We start from the raw sequence: 23,561 nt of genomic DNA on the forward strand, positions 1-23,561 counted from the left end.
TATCAAAGCATCTCATTGGCTCTGATGGATCATATGCCTATCTCTGACCAAATCACAAAGGCTAAGGGACCAAAGTGTTCTGATTGGCTATTCCTGAGTCAACCACCCACTTTTGGAGTTGGAGTGGAGCCAATTCTACGTAATTTATTTGGACTGAGAGCTAAGGAGGGTGGTTTTTCAGAGATATCAAGGATGCTACAGGAGGGGGTGACTGGATTAGATAGCCCCAGAAGTTCCTGAGACAAGGAGTGCACTTCACTTACATGAGAGATGATCCCAGAAGACACAGTGAGAGAGAGATGGTAAGTGAAAGGAGGAGGGAAAGAAGCCAGTGGAGGTCTGGTCGGCGTGACTCAGTTGGTTGGAGCATCGTCCCCTTGACCAAAAGGTCATGGGTTTGATTCCCAGTCAGGACACATACCTAGCGTTAGGTCCCTGGTCAGGGCATGTACAAAAGGCAACCAATCAATGTTTCTCTCTCACATCAATGTTTCTCTCTCTGTCTCTCATCTTCCTTTCCCCTCTCTCTTAAATCAATAGGCAAGTCCTCTGGTGAGGATTAAAAATTTTTAAAAGCCAGTGGAGGTGCATTCATGAGCTAAAGGACTGGGACTTAATTTCTCTGGGACTTCTGGGAGACTGCTAAACATGTCTCAGAGTTGTCCCTCAGCATTCCCTGAAAAGTGAGGAAACTGGGAGATTTATCCTCCAATTACAATCATCATGGCTGAGGCCTGCTCTTGTGAGCACTAACTCTCCATATACCCTCTGCTCAGGTGCAACTGGCTCTGTGGCCAGAGAATGCCCTTGGGCAGAGTTGCAGGTGCTGGCAGTGACTGGTGAGGTGGAACTGGTAAGTGTGAGGAGATATGGGTGGAGCATCAACAACATCTATACTACAGTGGGAAAATAGGCCACGATGCCAACCAGTCGTTAGGACATTGGCTCATTTTGATCTGGGTCCTTCTATCAAGGAAAGGAAGGCCATAGGTATAGCCTCTGGATAGAATCCCAGAGAGGAAGTATAGCAGCGTGGGTGAGGGCACAAGCTTCGGAGTAGGGCAGATACTGGGCGTGGTCCAGGGTTCTCCCACTTTAGCGGTGAGACCTTGGGCAAGTTACTTAACCTCCCTGAGTCTCAATTGCCTCATCTATAAAATGGGAACATATAAGATTGTTTGAAGATTAAATGTGACAACTGAGTACATGGTAATCAAAGACCTAAATAAGTGGAGAGATATTCTCTTTATGAATAAATAAAGTCAATATTGTTAGGATGACAATTTTTCCCAACTTGATCTAGAGATTCAACATATCCCAATAAAATTCCAGCAAGTTATTTTGTGAATATTAACAAACTGATTCTAAAGTTTCTATGAAAAGACAAAAGACCCAAAATAGCCATCACAATACTGATGAAGAAGAACAAAGTTGAAGAACTAGCATCACCCAACTTCAAGACTTACAAAAAGCTACAATAATCAACACAGCATGGTATCGGTGAAAGAACAGACACACAAGGTAATGGAGCAGAATAAAAGCCCAGAAAAAGGCCCACACAAATATAGTCAACTGATCTTTGACAAAGAAGCAAAGGCTGCTCTGGCTGGTGTGGATTGAGCACCAGCCTGCAAACCCTCAGTGGGTTGCAGTTCGATTCCAAGGCCAAACTCCAGGGACAGTAAAAAGTCAGTGGCATCCAAAGTTTAGGGGAGGAGGATGAATAGGTGAAGCTGTTAGGAGGTCGCACTGTTCTCTACGTTGCTGTTTGGGTGGACACAAGCCGTTGTCGAGACCCGCAGCCCTGCACTAGAGAAAGAGTGAGCCTTAGTGTGAACTCCGGACTGAAGGTAACAATAACGCTTACACGTCGGTTCACCACTTGGAGCAAATGCGCCAATACCACATCAATGCAAGACGTCAATAACGAGGGGAATTGTGTGCAGGGGAGGGGATTTATGGGTGCTCTCTGGGCTATCAATTTTTCTGTAATTCCACAATTGTAAAATTTTTAAATTCACTTTTATTATTTTTTTAAAACAAGTGAGAATGTGGTATCATAATGAGAGCCGAACTTGTATTGGGGCCCATACTCAGGAAGGCCCTGGATCGAGGGCCGGAGTTTGTATCATTCGGGGGCCTCCGGGCCCCTCCCCAAGGCCTGACACAGAGCGGCTCCTGACAGCGGGACAGCTCCTGACAGCGGGACAGCTCGGGCAGGGGCTGAGTGCCAGACAGCAACCTTCACACTTGTCATCTCTCTTGGGCCTCAGGGCAATGCCCTGCTTTCTTTAACTCTTAGTTTTCACATAATTTCAGACTCACAGAAAAGTTGCAAGAAAAGTACCACATCCCCTCCCCCCAGATCTCCCGAATGTCTTGGCGCCCACCCCCACCTGCTCCGTCCTTTCCCGTCTTCAGTCTCCGCCCCTCTTCACAAGCTGGCAAACAGGCCAAGGGGCAGGCTCTGCTCTGGCTTCTTTTTCTCCTCGTCACTCTGACAAGAACAACGGTGAACACGGATTGAGCACCTCACCTGCGCCAGGCATTGTCTCCGGCCCTTCTCGGTGTTTCACCCCTCCGCCCTCACACAGCCGTCTGAGGTGTGCTGGTCCGGCATCGCCCCCACTTTGCTGACCTGGAAGCTGAGGCAAGGCACTGATCTGCTTTGCCCAAAGTCACGTAGTCAGCAAGTAGCTGGGTCGCTGTTCAGACGCAGGGGGCCTGGTGGCAAGTGAGGAAAGATGAAGAATGACTTAAAGATGCAGAACACAGGGTGGGAGCCTAGTTTGGGACCGGTCAGCCCAGGCCACATATTCCCAAAGTGAGACTTATGCTGTCATGTCCAGATGAGATTGGGCACAAACTCAGAGGCACCAGGGCTGCAGGAAAGAAGGTTTCTTTTTTACAAAGGGAAGCCCATGATGTTCATTCTACACTGCCTGGACTCAAATACTGCCTGTGTGGGTGTGCAAGTAATGAATATGAGTGTGGCTGTGGGTGTGTGAGGTAGTACAAGTGTGAAAGGGAGTGATGTGTGTGAGTGTATAAGTTTGAGTCTGGGCGTGGGTATGAATGTGTGTGTAAGTGTGAACATGAGGGGGTATATGGATGTCTGACTATGAATGTGTGTGGCACATAGGGACTAAATGTGGTGAACGTGAACATAGGGTGAATATGAGTGTGAATATGTGAGGAGTGCAAGTGTGTATATGTGAGTACATGGGTGTGAAGTATGAGTATGAAGTGTGAGTGAAAGTGTTTGGGCTGGTGGTCTGTGGATGTGAGTGAGTGTATATGTGGGTGAGTATGAGTGTGTGTGAGCTTTTCTAGGCAGAGTCAAACTCTTCTCAGTGAAGCAACCCACTGGAGCTGCCTGGATGTGTCTTGTAAAATTCATGTCTAATGTGAATGTGGAATTCCTACCTGACCTGTGCAGATCACACCTTGTCCAGCCAGTTCCTACTCCCTCAGGAAGCCCAGGCTCCCAGGTCCTTCTTAAAGTCCCTCTCCTCTCCCCTCCACTAAGCCTAACTTTAACCCTAACCTCATCACAGAGTTCATTACACTCAATTGCTCGTGTCTGTTTACTTGTCAGGGCCCCAACCACACCCCCAGGGCTAGGAAAGCAGGGCCAGCATCTATTTCTCACTCTCTCCAGCACCCTGCTCAGGACCTGGCACATGGAGGTATCAATAAATAGATGTTGAATAATGCTGTTTTTCCAGTGCCACCCCACCCCACCCCACCATGGCTCACCTCCAAGTGTTTGCTCCTTTAGTCCTCTCCACCTGAACACCTACCCCTTTTTCCCTTCCACTGACCTTTGGAGGCATCATCAGAGGCCACCTCCTCCAGGAGGCTGCCACTGACTATTCCGGGAGACTGAGTCCACTATATTGTCATGTACTTGAGGATCAGCGGCTGTCTTGCCCACTGGTTGTAAGGTCTCAGAGGGCGGGACCCATGTCTGTTCCGTATCTTCATATCTGCATCCTTGGCACCTGTCACAAGTTAGGCACACAGTAAGGCCAAAAAAGAATGAGTGTGTGAAAAACAGTGAAAGAGAATTAAAGTACTGTCCCTCCCTGCTCCCATCACCCTGAAGCCCACCCTCACTCACCAGAGGCTTTGCTGCTTCCCTAGCCCACCCTCCACCACAACAAACTCACTGGGCTGCCCTCAGCTCCAAGGGGCTTGCTTCCACTCTCAGACCAGCCGCTCCCTGAGGGCAAGGTGGGATCAGAATTCTTCCTGGGTCCCCAGCACTGCCGAGCCTGAGCCTGCACCTTTCCTACCTCACCTCTCTCTCTGCTCTCGCCTCCTGAATGTTCTCCAGCCAATCTGGCCTTCAGGCAATTCCTGCAACATACTAAATTGGTTCCCACCCCAGGGCCTTTGCACTTGCTGTTCTCTCTCCCTAAACTTGTCCTCCTCATATCCTCTTCAGGTTCTCAGCTCAATGTGTCCTCTTCAAGGATAAATTCTAACCACCAGACCCACTGGCCTAATAGATCCCTCTCTTTTTACTTTGTTCTTGGGACCTCTTGTTACCTGGAATTCTTTGTCCATTTAGTATTTTTCCTACCTTCTGGTTGCATCGGGGCTTTTAGGATGTCCAGTGGTTAGTGATCTATGGAGCCTGGGTGCGAATGCCACATCTGCTGTGTGAATACAGCACGGGGCCTCTCAGGTTGTACTAGCTAGTGATTTGAAGGGTTGTTTTACTATCTAACTTTTCCTGGAGCCTAACACACGAATGCAGGCGCTGAGTAAACAGTTGTGGGAGGAAGGAACACACATTGGCACTCAGCAGTTGTTAGGCTGCTGGGGAGGGAAGAATTAAGCTGCCCAACCCCTCTGCCCAAAACGCACTGCTGCCTGCTCCACAGAGTAAATTGGGAGCCCAGGCAGGAAGGGCGGCGGGAGGGGCGCAGGGGCCGGCCAGAGCGAATGGGGCCTCGTCGGGAGATGGGCCTTTATTCTGAGAGCACCGGGGAACTACTGCGGGTTCTCCGAGGCCGTGACCTCCGGCTTCTGCTGGGGAAATGGCGAGCTAGGGGCGTCCCTAGGAAAAGTCAGCGGGCGGACTCTGAGGGGGCGGAGGGACAGTGACGAAGACGCGGATCTCGCGCCCTCAAGGGGCGGGGCGCTGCTCGCAAACTTGGGGGCGGGCACAGGAAAGAGGGCGGGCCGAGTCCCTCACCCCGGAAAGTCCCGCGCAGCGCCATCGGCTGGACAGTCCCCGGGTCCCCACTTCTCGCTCGTGCACCGGCTGTGGAATGGACGGGAGTACACAGGTGGGACGCGGGGCAGCGCAGGGCAGAGGCGGAGGTTCGCGCGGGGTGGAGGTGGGGCCAGGCGCGGTGACCCGAACTGTGTAGCCGTCTTCCGAGAAGTGCTAGGCTGCCGGCGGGGCATGGCGCGGTGCCTCGGGAATGCTGCGACCCACACTTGGGTAGCGACCGGCTCGGTGCACGGGGTCAAGGGCAGCCGCGGTGCGGAGCTGGGAAGGAAGGCTGGCCTCCAGGTGCTCAGAAGCCTGGTTCCCTGAAACTCGTGCTGTCTGGGACATCAGCGGGGACGGCCTCTCGGGGGCTTTGGGGATGTGGAAAGAGTGGGGTGATACAGGTCTTGGGCTACTCAGGCCCCTTCTCTGGGTGTTGGTAAGGATTGTGGGCAGAGAAAGGGTGGACAGTTCTGAAACTGTACGAGTGGATACGAGGTCAAAGAATCTGAGGAAATAGGGTCCTTCCCACCTTTGGCCTCCTTATTTGAGTATTGTTGGACAGACCAAATACTAGGGATAATTTTCTGGGGCTTATTTTGTGCAGTCTCTCTTCTGAACACAGAAAGTATTCTGAATTAAATCCCAAAATAACCTGTCCGGTTGGTGCTGTTGTATGGCCATTTTTCAGATGAGGATGCCTTGGCACAGGCAGCTTCGATAACATGCCCAAGGTGAGGCCCACCTGGAAAGTGTGGATCAGGAAGGGAACTCAGACACTCTGCCACGAAAGCCTGCTGCCCTCCACCTGTCAACAGTATTTGTCAAACTACCCCATAAACAAATTCTCCGGGGGATTTGATTACACTGCATATTCCCAGGCCCCTTCCCATGATAGTCACCTTCAATAAATCAAGGAATCTGGATTCAAAAACAAAAACCAAAATCTGTATTTCCTATAATCAGGAGAGACTGGCAACCAGCAGGCTGGTTGCTGATGCTGGGGTCCCCCCTAGGTTGCCCCCAGGCCGGCAGTAATCCTGCTTGAGTCCTAGTCTCTGCCTGTCCCGGTCCTCTGTGAGCTGTGACCCCCTGCAGCTACACCCCTGTGGGTGGTCTCTTGGGAGCTGGAGCATTTGCTGGGACATCAGTGCCTTTATTAAAATTCTAAAGTGTGTTGAGGAAATGGAAGGCTCCGGCGCCCATTTGGTCAGGGTGTCCCACACAGTCAGGGGATTCCAGAGTCCTGCAAAGGCCCCAGAACTCAGCTAGTCCAACCTGATTACCGAGGAGGGTGCTGATGTGGACCCGGAGGGGACCCGCCCGGCCATTCCCGCACTCACTAGCACTCACAGGGCTCCCCCTGCCCCGGGCACTGGTGTTTGTCCTGAAGGAGGTCTCCCTCTGGGAGGGGGGAGCACCTGCAGGTGGCCAACTCTTCATGGGGCACTGAGACAGCTTCACGGAGCAGGGACCCTTGACCTAGCCTGGGAAGCGGAGCAGAGGAGCTTGGCAGGGGAAAGTGAGGCTGAGCAGTGGGAGCAGCATGGACAAAGGCTGGGAAGTGTGAACGGCATGGCAGGTGGTGCCTAGGGAGTGAGGAGAAGCCAGAGAAGGATGGAAAGGTGGGCCTGGTGATGTAGACGCAGCGGGGTCCAGCCCGCGGCGCAGGATGGCTGTGAATGCGGTCCGACACAGAATCGTACATTTACCTAAAAGCTTTTTGTGCTCACTAGTTCTCATTAGTGCTTGTGTATTTAATGTGTGGTGCAAGGCAGCTCTTCTTCCAGTGTGGCCCAGAGACGCCAGAAGGTCATACACCCCTGTGGGCTCTCGAACGCCGCGCTGAGGAGTAGGCCAGTGGGTTCTACCTCTGCCTGAGCCCTGAGAGTCTCAGCACCTGTTCTTGGGCCCCGGCCAGGCCTTTGGAGTGGAATCTGGAGGGAGGCCATGGGAAGGCAGCAGGGGGGAAACCACTAGTGAGTCGCCCTGGTTACAACACACCATTTACCAGCAGATCTGGGGCGACCTGAGGATTTCCGCAGTCGGGCAGTGAGTGACTCAGTGCTGAGGAGCTTCGAGCAGCACGTCCAGGACTGCAGAGAGCCCAAGCAGGGCCTGCGGAGGCCATGCCTGAAGGCTTTCTGTTTCCTGATGCTCAGATTTAGAAAGGACTGAGGTCAGGGGTAGAGAAGTGAGAATAGAACCTTTCCTGGACCCCTTCTCTCCTTACCCTCTGCTCACTGCCCTCGATTGCTTTCCATGCACCTGGGAGGGGCCGGGGACCAAAGAGCCCTCAGTGCTTAGTTTCCCCATGTTTGTGCAATTGGGCTTTCATGAGAGCTAATGGCATCGTGTTTTGTAAGACAGTTAACACAGTTTGCAGCACATAGGACGTCCACAGCAAACGCTCACGTCCGCTGTCCTCTGTCAAGCAGCATAGCCTGGAGGGGAAGAGCCTGGGCTCTGGAGCCACGCCGCCCGGGCTCGGAGGCTGGCTGTGCTCCTGACTACGTAGCTGACTTCTCAGGACCTCGGTTTCCACATTTGTGAAATTACAGTGACTACTTCACACTGTGGTAGGGATGACGGAATGAATTAATAAATGTCAGGCGTACAGAACAAGGCCTGGTACAGAGTAAGCACTATGTATTTGTTCAATAAAGGAACCCCATTAAAGGGGGGGTTAGTCTACCCGTTTTGCAGGTGAGGAAACCGAGAATCAGAGATGTGTGGGGTGGCCTTGCCTAAGGTCCCACGTCTAGGAGTGAGAGAGGGAGGGGTTTGAACCTGCTTTTCTCCCCAGCCTGTGTTTATTCCTACGTTCCAGTTTGCTGGGGTGACCAAGAGGGACAGCCTTCCCAGCAGTGCTCGTGGCCGGCACTGTGGAGACATGCCTGGTCATGCTTGGCCAGACTTCCCTTGGCTAGTCTAGAAGAGAGGCCAGCGGCTTGCCAGGATGTTGTTTGAACTTGCGCTTGCGAGGGGGTGGATGGGAGAACCCAAGCGCTGGCTGCAGGGCCCTGCGGGAGCCAGCATCCGATGGGCCCTATTCCCGTTGCTTTGTTGTGTGTTTTCCAGCCAGTCACCCTGCTTCTCTGAGCTAGAGGCACAGAGAGAGGCAGAGGCTTGAAGATGGGGGCCCCAGGTTCCAATGTGAGCTTGCTGCTTCCTAGCTGTGATCTGGAGTGGTTGCTTAACCTTCTGAGCCTCAGTTTGCTTGTCAGTAAAATGGGTGTTCATGTGATAATTTTCATAGGCACCTTGCCTGTGGCTCAGTGATTGCTGTTTCTTTCCCCATTTAGACAGTCACTCCTCCATATCCCTGGCTTCCTCATTCATTTTCTATCCATGTGTTTACTGAGCACTTACATGTGCCAGGGGCCACCGACAGGGCACTGGACAGAGTGCTGCCCTCCCAGAGTTTCAGTTCTAGTCGAGAAGACAGGCAATACACCAACAAGTGTATACCCACAGATCTACACCCCTTAGCTGTAACTCTGAAACGTGTGAGCTCAGAAAACGGAAAGGTTTTCATAACTCTGTTGGGAGCATGACCTGATGTGAACTGACCACAAGGCTCTTTGGGGTCTTCACTTCTCCTCCTTGGCGTGAGCGCGCCTCCGTCCTGCAGAGAGATTCCTGAGATGGATAGTGGGGTGCTGCTCGGGTCATGTGGGGTGGGTGCTTCGTCGGCTGGTGTTTTATACACGATGCCCTTCCTATAATCTGAGTGGCTCTGGATTGGGAAACACGCCTGGCCCCGAAGTTCACACGGGAGAGCGGGGCCTGCTGCCCCTGTCAGGAAGTGGGGAGGGGGGAGGGGGAGCGAAGCAGGGTGGAGGGGGGGCATGAGAAAGACCAGGGGCAGAGGCCTGGCAGAGGGGCCGGGGGAGGGGCCTCAGTAGAGAAGGTCTGTCCCTCCCGCCCACCCCTCCTCCGGGCCACTGCTCCCTCCCACTCAGCACTCCCGGTTCTGTCACTTCAGTCACTGCGTGTCTGTGCCTTTTCAAGAAGTGGTGTTGGCGTCGAGGTTTCAGGTTTGGCTCCGACTGACTCATTCGCACTCTGGGGGCCCCCATGGGCCCCCTCACCTCCTGGAGGCTGGTTAAGAAACCCAGCGCCTGGGTGCAGGCAGGTCTGGATGCTGCGACTTGCCGGGACCCCCACCAGCCGGCCAACATCTGACTGCCCTTCTCCTCCCTCCCAGAAAAAGACAGGATGTGGGGCCTGGTCAGGGCAGGAGAGCGTGGCCCTCCAGGGTTTGGGGAACAGATTTCCCGAGGGGAGGGCGTGTAGCTCTGAGCAGAGGATTTTTCAAGGAACAGCCTCCATCCAGCCTACAAGCTAAAAGTAACGTCCTGCGTGCCAGCCCTGGGCTCAGGGCTTACATTCACTCAGCAAGCACGCCAGGGGCTGGGGACACAGCAGCCAGTCAGTCCTTAAGGAGCTGACAGTCTAGTGGGGGGAGGTGACTCTGAGGGGGGTGACTTTTAAGCGAAGATCTGAAGTAAAGAGACAGTGGCTGTCTGGGAGTGTTCCTGGCAGAGAAGAGCAAGTGCGAAGACCCCGAGGTGGGGACAGACCTGGTTCGTTTGACCCACAACCAGTGAGCGAGGCAGTTGGGTCCAGGCGGAGAGGGGCAGGAACACAGGTCGGGGAGGTAAACAGGAGCCAGGTGCCTGCTTTACCTCATTCCACTTGTAGAATAACCCTGCGACGCAGGAGCTGCTCGTACCCGGATCTTGCAGATGAAGAAACAGGCACAGAATGGTTCAGTCACTTGTCCGGTGTCACCCAGCTGGAAGGTGGCAGAGCGGCGCTAGAAGCCGGCAGCCCCGTAGTCGTCAGTCTTCGCCACTGTGTTTAAACATGTGACCCAAACGGGCTCAGACGCTGAAGGCCCACCTCCTGCTTAGGTCGTTGCTGGTGGGCCCGCCGGCCTCAGGTCAGCCCAGCAGCCCTGCGGGTGTGGTCAGGCCAGGACTGGCGTCATTTTACAGACCATTTACCAATGGGCGCCCTCCCCAGGGTCAGGCAGCGAGGACACACCGAAGCAGCAGGCGCAGAGGCCAGACGGGCCGCGGAGGGAGCCCCGCCCCACGTCGCGCACTGTGCTGGGGGAGGCGGCAGGTGACCCGACGCCTCCCATCCCCTGAGGAGGAAACCGGGGCTCCGGGCGGAGACTCACCGCGGACACAACCCCAAGGGCTGTCCGGCGTCAAACCCGGGGCTGCTGACCGGGGAGTCTTTGATTTGCACTGCACCGCAGTTTGAGCCAGACCGCCACGGGGAGGAGGGTTTCGAAGAAATGAATTTCTTGATCGGAAATAAGGGCGCACAGTCGCTGAGAACCGCTTTGGAGAGCGGAGGGAGGCTCTCCCGGAGCAGGCTTCCCAGAAGAGGAAGCGGAACTTGCCCGGAGAGACGCCAGGCCTCTGGGCCCCAGGTCCCCGCGGTCCAGGCGGCGGCGACGGGGCGCGGGCTCTGGCCGCGATTTCCACACCGGGCGGCCTGGCTGGGAGGAGATCCTCCTGAGGTTTAGCCAAACAGACGAGCTCTCAGGAGCTTTCACTTTCTGGCTCTGGCTCTGCCCCTTGGAGGTGGTGGTCATCGCCCTCCAGCCTCAGCTGGGTGCTTCTCTGAGGACTGCACAGCCATAGTTCTTTTTTTTTTTTAAGATTTTATTTATTTATTTTTAGAGAGAGATGAAGGGAAGGAGAGAGAGGGAGAGAAACATCAGTGTGTGGTTGCCTCTCAGGCACCCCCACTGGGGGCCTGGCTCCAATTCAGGCCTGTGCCCTGGCTGGGAATATGCCCTCACTGGGAATCGAACCTGTGACCTTTTGGTTTGCAGGCTGGTGCTCACTCCTCTGAGCCACACCAGCCAGGGTGCCCACAGTTCTTTTAATCATTCCTCCTGACTCAGGGAATTGTAGAATTCAGTCCAGCTCTGGACATGGACCAGTTGGTCAGAGTCCCACATAAAACCCATCACCTCCCACAAAGCCTGCTCAGTCAGAGAGGAGGGAGACTATCACCTACCTCCCTGGATGCAGAGCCCGTACTTCTGTTGGTGCAACCTGCAGTCGTGCTTAGTAGCTGCCACGTCCACCTGGGGTCATATTGGGCTTGTCAGTTAAAACCTGCAGGTCACTCATCCCGGAGTTCATGAGCTCCTGTCGATCAAAGTTTTTTCCACTCTGAGGTTACTTGTTTGAGACTAACCATCATTTTCAGTCTTTCTTAATTTCTGATAAATCTGCTTCAGGCAATGGGTATATTTTTTTTTCTCCGAGTACTATTTTGGCTTTATTCCACTGATCTTGTCACAGTTTCATTCACTGCTGAAGTAGTTCACTATTACCTTTTTGTCTAAACATGTATGTGCTTTTAAAATGTTTTAAGGTGGATGGAACGTTTGGAAGTTTTTTAGTGGATTTCTAAATTTATTGCATCGTGGTCAATATTGGTGGCTTCTCTGATATCAGGATGGAGAATTTGTTGAGATTTTCTTTGTGAGATTTTCTGGTTAATTTTTCTGCACGTTCCTGTTGCATTTGAAAGGAGATATATTGTCTGTTGGGTATAAAGTTCTAGAAATACTTCTATTAGGTCAAGCTTGCTAACTATATCATTTATATTGTCTGTGTTTTTATCTGTTTTTTCTACCTGATTAATCTCCCACTATGATAGAGGATCCGTTCTTTTTTCCTTGGCCCTCTCTCGTATTTTGCTTTCTTTTCAAAGCTGTTATTAGATGCATATCGATAGAACACCCTGTATGTGAATAGGAGAAGGATTCGTGAGTTTTATACCCTCTTGGTCAGTTGCTCCTTTTATCAGTATAAAACAGCCAGCTTTCTCTCATTCAATACTTTGATGCCTTGAATTCCGTTTTATTTGGTGTTAATATTCCTATACGTATAATCTTTATTTGCATTTTTCTTCACTCCTTTTCCAGTTCTTTACGTTCTTTTCTTTGACTGTAAGGCTCCAGGACGTTGATGTGGCCCCAGTCTGGTAGCCAGGTGAACTGAAGACAAAACTTACGTCTCAGCCTCAGCTCTGCAACCCACTTGCTCAGTGATCTTGGACAAGTCATTTCCTGTTTAGGCTTCAATTTCCTTGTCTGTAAAATAAGGACAGGGCCTGCTCTGCCCTTCTGTCTGGGTTTTTGTGAAAGTACCTGCAGCAGTGAACATGAAAGACATGGCAGACACCACCCCCTGTACCCACACTGGTCACTGGGTGTGAACACAGCCGGCTTCCCAGGTGGTAAGGATGACGTGTGTGGAGGCCAGAGGTGGGATCATGCCCGCAGGAGACAGCCGGTGTCTTCTGTCTGGCTACCCCCTGTGACTCAGTCCCTGGCTGGCCTGGAGGAATTTTCAGTCTGGGAAGGGGGAGAAATGATGACGCAGTGACGCATGTACTGACCAGCAGTGCCTGCAGCATCGTGGATGAGACGTGAGACAAAGTCACACAAACTACCAAGTCCTGTGGAGGAAAAGGGCCAGCAAGGCTACTCCCTCAAGGGGGGAGGGCCTCAGAACAGCCTCGCCACCCTCTCAAGGGGAGAGCGGCTTGGGGTGGCTGGGCAACTCTCTCTCAAGGAGAGAGAGAACTCACCTACCCTTGGTTAGACAGCCTTTTATTGAGTTTTTTGCACAGGAGTTCAGGTATAACTTATTAATCATGGATAGGCAGTAAACAGTAGATAGTACACAAAGAACTGTTAGGGCTTCTCCTTAAATCAGGGTCTATCAACTAAAAAAACTGGGGGAAAATAAAAACATTTAACTAAAAGCATTCTTAGCAAAGCAGGTCTCACAGGATTGTTAAGAATTCTGTATCTTGCCAGATTACCCCGAGCCCTGCGCTAGCTGGTGAAAGGTTGCTCCCTTTTCCCTGTCACAGGTCTTCAGGCTTAAGTGGAGTAGAGCCAGGAAGCACTTCTCCCAGGGGACATGGGGACTTGGGCTTTGTCAAAGCTGGAGGGTGAGGGTCCATCACTCCCTCTTTGTCGCAGCCCCCCGAGTCCTTCCATGATGGCCTCCCAAGTGATCGTGTCTGGCCTAGGTGGCCCCTCCTCTGAGGGGTCTCACCTGTCTCTGACCATCCGACCACACTTTGGAGGCAGGGAGATGAAGCAGGGGCAGCATCTTTGCTGCCAGAGACAAGCCTTGTCTCCTCAGTGGCTCACATTCCGCAGGTCGCGCACAGCCTTAGACATGGAAGACGGTTTACAGTTCCTGAAACCAGGCAGAGCAGTCCCCAACAGTGCAGCTCACTGTCACCGAGAATGGAAAGGTTGTCGGGACGGAGGGCGAGGCAGAGCGGGGAGGTGGGCTGCAAAAGAGCAGGGCCTTACCAGCAGCTCCCTGAGTGGGGGCACAGGAGGAGGGCTCCGAGGGGCTGAGCACCGGCCCTAGGCAAGTGCAGGGGTCGGGTCGGGGCGTCTGTGGCACGTTTGGGGACAGCTGGGGCAGGGGCGGGAGAGTGCAGGATTTGTAGGGACTGCTCTTGGGTCCCAGCCCTCCCCCACTGAGGAGGAAGGCGGAGGGCCTTGCAGAATTTTTGGAATCCTCACTGATACCGCAGTGCCACTCAGCCACACAGAATGGGCCATGGGGTGTCTCCAGGCCCCTCCCTTCTCATCACCATAGCAACCAGCACCCTGTAGTGAGCAAGAGGTAATAGGGACAGAAGGCAGGGAACATTTGAAAGGCAGCCTTTCACCTTGGGGGTGCTGGTGCTGGGGAAGGTGCGGGGCCCTGCCTGCTGCTCCTCCCCACTTGGGCTGTGCTGGCATCTCAGAACATCTGCCCAGGAGGACACCAGCTCACAGAGGGCCCACGAATGTGGGGTGTGGTTTGTAAATATTGAACTCTTTTCCAACACCTGAAAATCGGGGTAGCACAGAAAAGCCTGGATTTCTGGTTTCTTTTGAAAAATCAAAGACCTAGTGATGCTTGTGCCTTCATTCTCCTGGGTCAGAAACCGCTGAAGCAGCCGTGCAGCTGCCCCTGGGGACTGAGCACAGGCTCGCCGCCGGCCCCTCTCTGCTCCCTGCGTTCTCACAGGTATTTGAGTTTCCTCTGAAGGTGGCGACTCTGTGGCCATGAAGCAGGAGGCAGAGGGCCGGGCGCTGCCCCCAGAGGCAGTGAGTGCCCTGTGCTGAAGGCAGGTAAACAGAAGGTTGATGGCCCCTTGTGAAGGCCCAGGGGACCTCCATGGCAGTGGGAGTGGACTCAGGGTCTTTGGGGATCCTTCCAGCCCTGAGGATGGACGTTCCTGAGACCTTTTGTTGACACAGCCCGCTAGTACCCTGGGTTGTTTGTGCCGATGTCTCCCCCTTGTCCATCTGTTTTCTTTTCCTCTGTATTGTCACAAATGTGCAGACAGGAGCACAGCCTCACTCGTTCTCACAGAGTGAACATGTGCATGGATTACTCAGTCAAGAAACAAAGCACGGCCCTGCTGGTGTGGTTCGGCTGGTTGCAGCGTTGTCCTGTGGACACTGAAGGTCTTGGGGTCAGTTCCCAGGCAGTTCCAGGGCACATACCCAGGTTGCAGGTTCGATCCCCAGCCAGGGCATGTACAAGAAGGCAGCCAGTGGATGTTTCTCTCTTACATCAGTGTTTTTCTCTCTCTCTCTCTCTTTCAAAAGCAAAGAAAAGATGTCCTCAGGTGAGGATTATTAAAAAAGCATAATCAACCCCCCCCGGAGGTTCCCCCCACACCCCACCTCTGAGGAGAGGACACTCCTGGCCTCTGACCCCCAAGAGCGGGTCGTCACCTCCTGCACTTTATGTAAATGGACCAGCATTGCCCTTTCTTCGCTCAGCCGTGCCCACGAGGCCGGTCTGTGTGGTCACAGCAGTGTCATTGCACTCGGGCCTCAGAGGTTACTCGGTGCTTAGAGGTGAGCCTTGGCCACCCGCCCCGTCTACACTGTTTGAGGCCGCTTCCGCCCAGCCGCGGCCTGTTTGCCTCCCTGCGGCCGCGCCGTGATGCGGAGGTTCTGCCTGCACCTGACAGATGAGGAGACCGAGGCTCTGAGAGGACCCCAGCTTGCCAAGTCTCCCAGACGGTCAAGGCGGGGCCCGCACACTTGGGCCCAGAACTATGCCCTGTGTCTCAGATGCCCTGGGGCCCCTGCCGACAGGAGTGGCCCCACACATCTGTGCAGCCTGCCTGCCAGGAACTGGGGCGAGACAGCAAGCACTCGAGGGACAGAGTCTCCCCCTGATCCTGCCCCACAAGCCTGTGTGCAGACGGAGAATGAACAGGAAGCTCTTGTCAGTGCTGACCTGTGACTGGCTCTGGGTTTGCCTGGGGCAGAGTCCCGGGTACTGTTGAGACAAGGTCACTGGAGAGGACTGGCAGACAGCACGGAGGCCAAGTTCTAGCTCAGTCACTTCCTGCCTCATCACCCTGGGCTGTTGCTGGACCCCTCTGGGCCTTGGTGTCCCGTTCTGTGCAGGAGGAAGGTTTGGCCACATTTTTCACAGAGGGGCTTGCTGGGGGAGCAGAGAAGTGTGTAACAGCACCAAGGTTATGGCAGAGGGTCTAGGTTCAAATCCCAGCCCTATCACTTTTTTTTAAAAGATTTATTTATATTTAGGGAGAGAGAAGGAGATGGAGAGAAGCATCGATGTGAGAGAGATACATCGATTGGTTGCCTCTTACACGACCCCAACTGGAAGCCTGGCCAGCAACCCAGGCATGGCCCCTGACTGGGAATCAAACTTGCCACCTTTCGGTTCATAGGCTGGCTCTCAGTCCACTGAGCTACACCAGCCAGGGCTAGCCCACCCACTTATTGGCTGTGCATCCTTAGGCAGGTTTCTGAACCTTCCTGGGCCCCAGTTTTCTCGTGTCTGCAATGGGAATGGTAGTCCTGCTGCGCCTGCCATGCTCCCCTGGTTGGGGAGGGCGGAGCCCATGGGCAGAAGAGCTGTGAGGGAGCCGACCCACGGTGGCTGTTGGCTCGAGGGACTGGGGCCGCTCAGAGGCAACTGTGGTGATTTCCAAGGCCGGTAACGGCTGTCACCGCTCCTGACACAGCCAGACCTAATCAGGGCCCCGAGTCCTGCCGTCACGTGCCTGCTCTTCGGGGAGGTGTGTGATAATCACATCACGGTAAGGCCCCAGCTGCCAGCTCCCCGGAGGTCGGCCCTCCCCCCGGGCGGCCCATCAGCGCCTATATTAGGGTATTAAGGAGACTCCAAGCCAGAATTGGCCAGTGTTTACCCAGCAGTGAGGGGTGGAGAATGCCAGCTGACCGGGCCCCTGCACATGGCCCGGGAAGTCTCTTCACTCACTCTCCCGTCCAGCAGCACGTCGTCTGTGGGCCCCCTGCCCTGTGCTGGGCCCGGTCCTGGGCTGTGGGGCTGCGTCCCACGTGGACATGAACAGGGAGTGTGCGCAACGTGCTGCAGGGAGTCAAGTGCTGAGCAGGAAGTAGAGCAGGAGAAGGGTTTGGAGGGAGGGGTCAGCCGCCTGTCCTGAGCAGGTGGTGTCTGGACTCGGGTCCCTCAGCTTCCGCTTCCAATGCTTTCTGCAGATGGCCGTGGCTTCCAGATCTCTCTAGAAAGCAACTGCCTGGATGCTTTCCCGGGGGCCCCATTGGCTGCTTGGACTCAGTGTGTCCACGGCCAACACTAGCTCACACATTGCCCCAAAGTGGCCATTGGCACAAGATGCCAGCCTGTCCCTGAGATGGCGCCTTCCTCCAGGGGCTCTGACTGGCCATTCCCATGAAGGAGGTCCTGTTCTCCAGACCCTTCCTGTCCCTCTCAGGAGAGTCGTATCTCACTGTGCACAACCCCCCCCTGGATTTCAGCCATAGCTGGTGGCCCTCAAATTTGTCTCCAGCCCAAGCCTTCCTCCTGAGCCCAGGCCACGGGGACGTCTGTCCTCCTGGATGGCTCGCAGGGCCCACCGCCCACGTGAAGTCACTGTGTCTGCAGCGGGGCAGAGTGTGTGGTCCCCCCAGCAAGCCTGCTCCCCTTCCCAGCACCACTGTCTGCCCGAGGCCACCTCCCCACTCTGAGCTGCCCCCCACCAGCCATCAGAAGCTCTGCCATGCCCACTTCCCAAGCAAGGCTGGAGTCAGCCCCTCGTCTGCAGCTCCAGCAGCACCCTGTCCTCTCGCGGCCACCCCATCTTGCCCTGCGGTCATCTGCTCACACCGGTTGAGTGGGATTTCTGGAAAGCAGTGCCTGTCCTGCTGACCTGCCTCCAGTGGCCCCCACTGTCCTGGGGATGGAGTCATAACTGCTTACCACACCTGGGAGACAGTGTCACCTTCTGGCCCTGCCAACCTCTCTGCTCTCGTCCTGCCCTCTCTTACCCATCGCCGCAGCCAAGGGCCCACCCTGTGTGGCGGGGACTGGGCTGTGCCCTCCCTCCTACCTGGCTATTCACCCACTCTTCACTTGCTCCTCCCCTCCATTCCTTTTTCTCTCCAGATCCTTCAGGATCTGTAAAATGGGTTTAAGAATTGTACTCACCTCAAGGGGGCGCTATAAAGGACCTGGAACCGTGCCTGGCACTCAGGAAGCTCTGTGCACGCCAACAGTGAGGCCAGCGTGAGGTGCATGTGGTCACTCGGTCAGTGCCCGCTCCGCCAGCACTGGGCTCGGCATTCGGGTTGTGTGGACAAGACTCGGTCTCTGCCCTCTGCTGGACGTTCTTCCTCCTCTCCACGCCCCACCCCTCCCCTCGCCCGGAGAGTCCTTGTTCACCCTCCCACCCCACCCCAGCCCTCGAGGGCAGCGTGCGAGGGCAGCGGGCACGCTCCCCGACAGCCCCCTCCTGCCTGCCTCCTACGTTTTCCGATGGTGGTGTCCCCACTGCTCTCTGGGGGCCTGCTTCTCACACTGGTTCCTCCCGTGGCCCACTCGGTCCAGGTAAATGGCCACCCCATCCTTCAGGGGCTCCAGTCTCATTAACCCTATGTCCTCTCAGCCACTGCCAAGTTCCATTGTCAGCAAACCCTGTTGGCTCTGCCTTCAAAGACATTTGGAATCCAACCCATTCTTACCAGCCCCTCCCCACAACCCTGTGTGAGCCAGCACCTGTTGCCTGGGCCAGCCCTGTGGCCTCCTCCCTGGTCCCTGCTTCTGCCCTTGACCCCACAGGCCTTTTGCATGACACAGCCAGAGGGATGGTTTGAAAAGTCTCATGATGTCACTTCTGTGCTCAAACCTCCCAGTAACTTCTCTTCTCACTCAAATATTTGTCAAAGGAAAGAAGGAAAAAAAGAATGAATGAATGAATGAATGGCCTTTTTTGCATCTGTAGTACCTGGCACATAGTAGGTGATCAGAAAACACCTTCAACAAGACTACACAAGGGCATGAACAAGTGGGTGAGGACCTGGAGCACACAGTAGGTCCGTGGGCTCTATGGGCTGAAGTTACTGATTCTTGCCCCTGGTAGCAGCAGAGTCAGCTGCTGCCACCCCTCCCTCACTCACTGGGTTGGAGGTGGGGTAGGTAGGCTGAGCCCAGGCCATTTTGGGACTCTGGCCTGGCCTGCCCCACCGTCCTGGGTTGGGCTGCTGACGTGGCTGCCGGTTCTGGGAACCCCAGCCAGGCAGCAGTTCTGGGAAAGCTGCTGCCTCAGGGAGAAGTGTGTCCCTGGCTCCCTGCCAAACTGGCCCAGTTGTCTCGGAGGCCAGAGGAGGCTCCAGGCTGGCCCAAGACTGGAGCTTCAGGGATCAGTGGCTCCCAGGGGAGGCCCCTGCAGCCCCTGCTGTGTCGCTGGCTTCCTCTCCACACGCCTCTTGTCCCGGGCCTGAGTGCATCCTGTCTGTGATCCAGGCCCTTCAAGCCGGTTTCAGGTCAAGAGTCAGCCGAGGAACAAGAGGCCTGTTACATACACCCGCTGGCTCAGGAAGAGCCTCCTCCGTCACTTCCGACCGCTGCGGTCTTCTGACTTACCAGACTCGCCACTCACCTCCCCCCCAATAAAAAGAGTGAGTTAAATGTGTTTGTCTGCCCGCAGGGGTGCATTCCCACTCCAGGCGCTTCTGCTGTCTTCCTGGCTCAGGCTGTCACTAGCTCCGTGACCACAGCAAGTGCTCTAACCTCTCTGTGCCTCACCTGTAAAATGGGGTCTTTAGTGTGCCCCCCATAGAGTTGTGAGAACCAAGTTGATTAATACCTTGTAAGCTCTGAGAACAATGCCAGGCACTTAATTAGCACTATCTGTGCATAGCAATTATTAGCGACAAAAGTTGGGTATATACCTGTGTTTAAAGGTAGATTATTGAACTTGTAATTGTTGGAGGTTCGCCAACCATTTACTAGCTGTTTGATAAGCACAGGCTGTGCGTGTGCCAGGTGCTGCGCAGGCGCTGCGGACGGAGCACCGCCCACGGCGACGCAAAGCCCCGCCCCCACCGGGCCTCGTGCACTAGCCCTGGCCGGTCCCAAACTCCCAAATGCAGGAACAGTGAGACCGCGCAGGTTACGCCCAGCTCCGTGCACTGGCCGCAGGATGGGAAGGGCTGCCTCGCGTGGGGGCAGCACAGGATCCTTCTTCGGAGAACCATTTATGTCCTTTGTCTTTTTTTCCGTAAAGGATGTTTGTCTTACTGATTTTTTAAGGCCTTCACAAAAAGGCCACGATTAAGGCCATTAACCGTCCGAGGTGTAGATTGCTGGGTGCAGATGCCACCTTTTTCCAGCCTTCTGCTTGCTGTGTCTTTTTGCGACACGTTTGGTCTGGGGAAACTGAAAAGCGTTTGCAGTCAGAGCTTTCCGTCTCTGCCGTCTGCGTCCTGAAATAAACATTCACACGCGTAACATCAGTGGTGAGATTAGAGATGGTGATAAGTATGCGCCCGAGGAAAACAGGGTGCTGTGACGGAGTAGCAGGGGAACCCTCCTACTCGGGTGACGGGGTTTCTGAGGGCAAAGGCCGCGGGGGACCAAAGGGCAGGGAGTGCCAGTGTGCAGGGGCCCGAGGACCCAAGACTCTTGGAGGAGGGTGAGGGGACCAGATGGCCGTCGTGCGTGCATGGCGGTTTCCTGATTGTGACGGTTGCATTGTGGTTGCACAGGAGAGTGTTGGGGGTTGATTTATTCCTTGTGACTAAATAGGTGAGAGAGAGGAGCTGAGGGGGGAGATATGAGTGGAAAGGACAGGAGGGGAAAGGTGTGGGCGTGGGAATGAGGTGGTGCGTTTGAGGAGCAGCAGGGAGTGAAGGGGTGCAGGTGGCAGGGGCGCCAGGCCCAGCTGTGGAGGGCTGGGGGGGAGGGGCGGCTGGGTGGAGCCTCCCAGTGGGATGAAGTCCCTGGAGAGCGTGCAGTGGGGGCGTGGGGCCCCTGCTGTGGCCTTCAGCCCTTCCGTGCCCCAGACACTGTGCAGGTGCTCTGGGTCCACACCTGCCTTTCCTCAGCAGGACACCCGGAGCCTGATCTGGGCGTCACTCCCGTGTTGCAGACGGAGCAGCCAGAGTCCGAAACCCAGTAACTTGTCGGAAGGGCTCGCAGCTACCAAGCATCAGGAGGAGGTTGGGCATCGGCCTTTCTGAACATGACCCCAGAACCGAGACCCGGGTGGGGGCGTGGGTGGGCGCTGTCAGCGTGACCGGAAATGTGCCCCAGGACATTGCTTTGTAGAGGGCATTAGGCGTCGCATGCCAGGAGTGTGGGGGAAGTGCACGCCCCTGACCCGACAGGATTCCGCTCCTGAGCATTTTCCTTAGTGAGGATAAGTGGCGACCTTGCTGCAGCCGCGCCTGTGTCCAGGTCGCCGCCCGAGGCCTCCACAGCTGTCAGCTCACTTAATCCTCGCAGCCCTGCCAGTGACTCGGGAACTTAGGCATGGAGGTGTTAGGCAGCTTGCTCAAGGTTCCTACCGAGTAAAGCTCAGCAGGTGTGCACGTTGAAGGCTCTGGGCCGAGAGGTGTGGCGGTGGCCCCCCCGGGTGCCCCAGAAACCCCACCGTGCGCGGCCGAGTGACACGAGGGGTAAACGCGGTGAAGCCCAGTGCTTTGGTTCCAAATTTTGTGGCATGAACTGATGATATTAACGATATAGTGGGTTTAAAATGTAAGCTGTCGTATGTAGAGGGTGCTGCTATTTTTGGTAAATAAAATTCGTATTTCCCTCCCTGTACTCGTAGCGGCTTCTGAAAGGACAGATGTTCATGTGTGAGTGGGGTTATTGCTGGGCCTTGCGATTTGGCGAGTTCAGTTGTGTTTTCTTCTTGGGTGTCTGCACCTCCTCATTTTTATTCCCCAGTCATGTCTTGTGCGATGTCATGAACAAAATGAGGGAAGTACAGGGTTCCACCGATTGCATGGATACAAACCACAGGGCCTCCGGGTCAGGGGCGATGACGGGAACCAGCACCCGTGCTGTATGACAAAGGGGCGCAGAGCCTCAGGGCCACATACGGAGGCACTTACTCAGCTGGACAGTGGGGCCAGTGTTGGGCGTGGCTGGTCTCACAGGCTCCTGCAGGCATCTGAGGTCAGCCCTGCTGATGCGTGACCCACTCACAGGGCAGGGGACAGCTGCCCATTGTCTAAAGTGCAAGGACACTGCCGGCTCCTGCCTGTCCCATCCTCCACCAGGCTGGCCCGGGCACGTTCTCCAGGCAGCGTGGTGCCAGGGGCCTCACGTGCCTCACTCTGCTGACACTCTGCTGGCCAAAGCGAGTCTCGTGGCCAGCCCAGCGTCCCAGGGCAGGGAGGACGCTCTGACCGGGGCAGGGGGGCCACACTGTGAGGTCACATGGACACAGGAGTGAAGCATCGGGGCCGCTAATGCCATCGGGCTAACACAGTCGCCTCATTTTGAGTGCACCCTTCTCTGCCTGGGTGCACCCTCAGCCACCGAACCTGCTCTGTGAGGCTGGGCGGTTAGGCCAGCGCCTTCCAACTGTGTTTCAAGGAATTGCAGATCCCCCAGGGGGTTAATGAGGGTTTTGACACACCCTGAAATGAAGGTTGGGTGTGGAAATTAGTTTGGTGGTCACTGAGACAAGCGAAGAAAACGCCTTCCCTTACTGCAGGGCCCGTCAGCCTCTCCATGCAGATGTGCAGTGTGAACTTCCACCCGTTTGGGCGGTGCTCAGACTTAGCGGGCTGTGGGAGGTTTTTTTGTTTTTTTTTCAACACGTCCCAAGCATCTCTTGGGACAGGCGTCTCGTGGCTCTCACTCTGGGCCTTGTGCGTCTGGGTTGGGTTTCGTGATTATCCACACACGTCTTGGGGACACGGAGGGCCGGGTGTTGACAGAGACTCAGTGACAGGCGGGCACAGCTGTGTCTGGAGTGAGGTGAGTTCTGGAGGCTGCACTCAGGGTGACGGGGGTCGTGGGGACCATGAGTCGGCACTAACTGGGTCGCTTTCTCTCAGCAGGTGCCTTAGGATCTCCCAATGGGGCGTCTTGGCTCTGGGCTCACGTTCCCCGTGAGCTTCCTGGTCCTGGCGTGGGCGGCAGGCTCCGGTAAGTCACCACCTCTCATCGGCCCATTCTGGCCAAGCGCTCAGTGAGCAAAACAAAGACCCCAGGCCTTGAGGAGACCACACCGTAGTGGGAGGAGACAGCCAGGGACAGGTGGCCCTAATTATAGGTGCATTCTAAAGACCCTCAGGAGGAAGAAGACAGTGCACAGCGTCTGGCAGAAGTAAGGCCGGCTGCAGTGGGCTCGGTGGGGTAATCATATGGGTGTAGTGACTCATAGTTTTAATGTGAACTTTTCACCTAAAATGTCACGTGGTGTGCTTGAGTGTGATATTGTTACGTTGCAGAATCACATGGTTAAGATTTTGTAATAAAAAGGGGCGTTGTCTGTGCTGGACCCTGTAGAACAGAGGAGAGACTGCAATTTAAAACCCGTGCTCCGGGAAGGCCCCCCTGAGTGGCAGTCAAGCAAAGGCTGGAAGGACGAGGGGGCCGTGCAGGTGTCTGGGGAGCAGGGTCTCGGGGAGGAGGAGCCAGAGCAGGCTGCCCGGTGCCAGGTGCCGGGGTGGCCGAGTCTGGAAGGACCTTGCAGGGTGTGAGCAGAGGAGCAGCGTGCCCTTTGCACTAAAAGGGACCCCTGTGTCTGTGAGCACAGGGGGGGCCGGGGGGGAGGCGCCCCAGCTGCCGGGCGGCTCGGCCCAGCAGAGAGGAAATCTGAAGACAGACTGGAACAGGGTGAGAGAGAGAGGCATCCCAGGGTTTCTGAGCCGAGCAACCAGGAAGGACACAGTCATCATTTCTGAGGTGCAGAGGGGTATGGTTTTGGGGAGCAGGGACTCATGAGGAGAGTCAGACATTTATTAGACATATAAGACTCTCCTTAGCACGGCTAGTCCTTT

The 23,561-nt window shown here is 55.2% G+C and overlaps 1 protein-coding gene and 1 long non-coding RNA gene across 10 annotated transcripts in view; one reads left to right on the forward strand and one right to left on the reverse strand.

Annotated features, from left to right (window-relative positions):
• Positions 1-2,063: 2,063 nt before the first annotated feature.
• LOC128628336 (uncharacterized) lies at positions 2,064-5,278 on the reverse strand. 4 transcript variants are annotated; one of them, XR_008392712.1, is made up of 4 exons: positions 4,589-5,028; positions 3,825-4,004; positions 2,639-2,724; positions 2,064-2,497 (listed from the first exon to the last, which is right to left on the reverse strand). It is a non-coding gene; the product is annotated as an uncharacterized LOC128628336 (long non-coding RNA). The 4 variants fall into 4 exon arrangements; XR_008392713.1 differs by lacking the exon at positions 4,589-5,028 and adding an exon at positions 5,207-5,278 and having other exon boundaries at positions 2,064-2,724; XR_008392711.1 differs by having other exon boundaries at positions 2,064-2,724.
• Positions 5,195-23,561, forward strand: part of LOC119055092 (interleukin-4 receptor subunit alpha) — a 36,319-nt gene continuing 17,952 nt past the window's right edge. The window contains exons 1-2 of one of the 6 annotated variants that reach the window (XM_053671542.1): positions 5,195-5,300; positions 22,617-22,704. In XM_053671542.1, coding sequence (XP_053527517.1) covers positions 22,635-22,704 — 70 coding nt within the window. In that variant the 5' untranslated portion in view covers positions 5,195-5,300; positions 22,617-22,634. Of the gene's footprint in view, positions 5,301-18,915; positions 19,218-22,447; positions 22,534-22,613; positions 22,705-23,079; positions 23,163-23,561 lie in introns of those variants that run through there. The other 5 variants (XM_053671543.1, XM_053671545.1, XM_053671544.1 and 2 more) reach the window with 5 other exon arrangements.

This window comes from Artibeus jamaicensis, unplaced genomic scaffold (assembly GCF_021234435.1).
Source record: "Artibeus jamaicensis isolate MK-2021 breed Jamaican fruit bat unplaced genomic scaffold, CSHL_Jam_final contig_700, whole genome shotgun sequence".
NCBI lineage: Eukaryota > Metazoa > Chordata > Mammalia > Chiroptera > Phyllostomidae > Artibeus > Artibeus jamaicensis.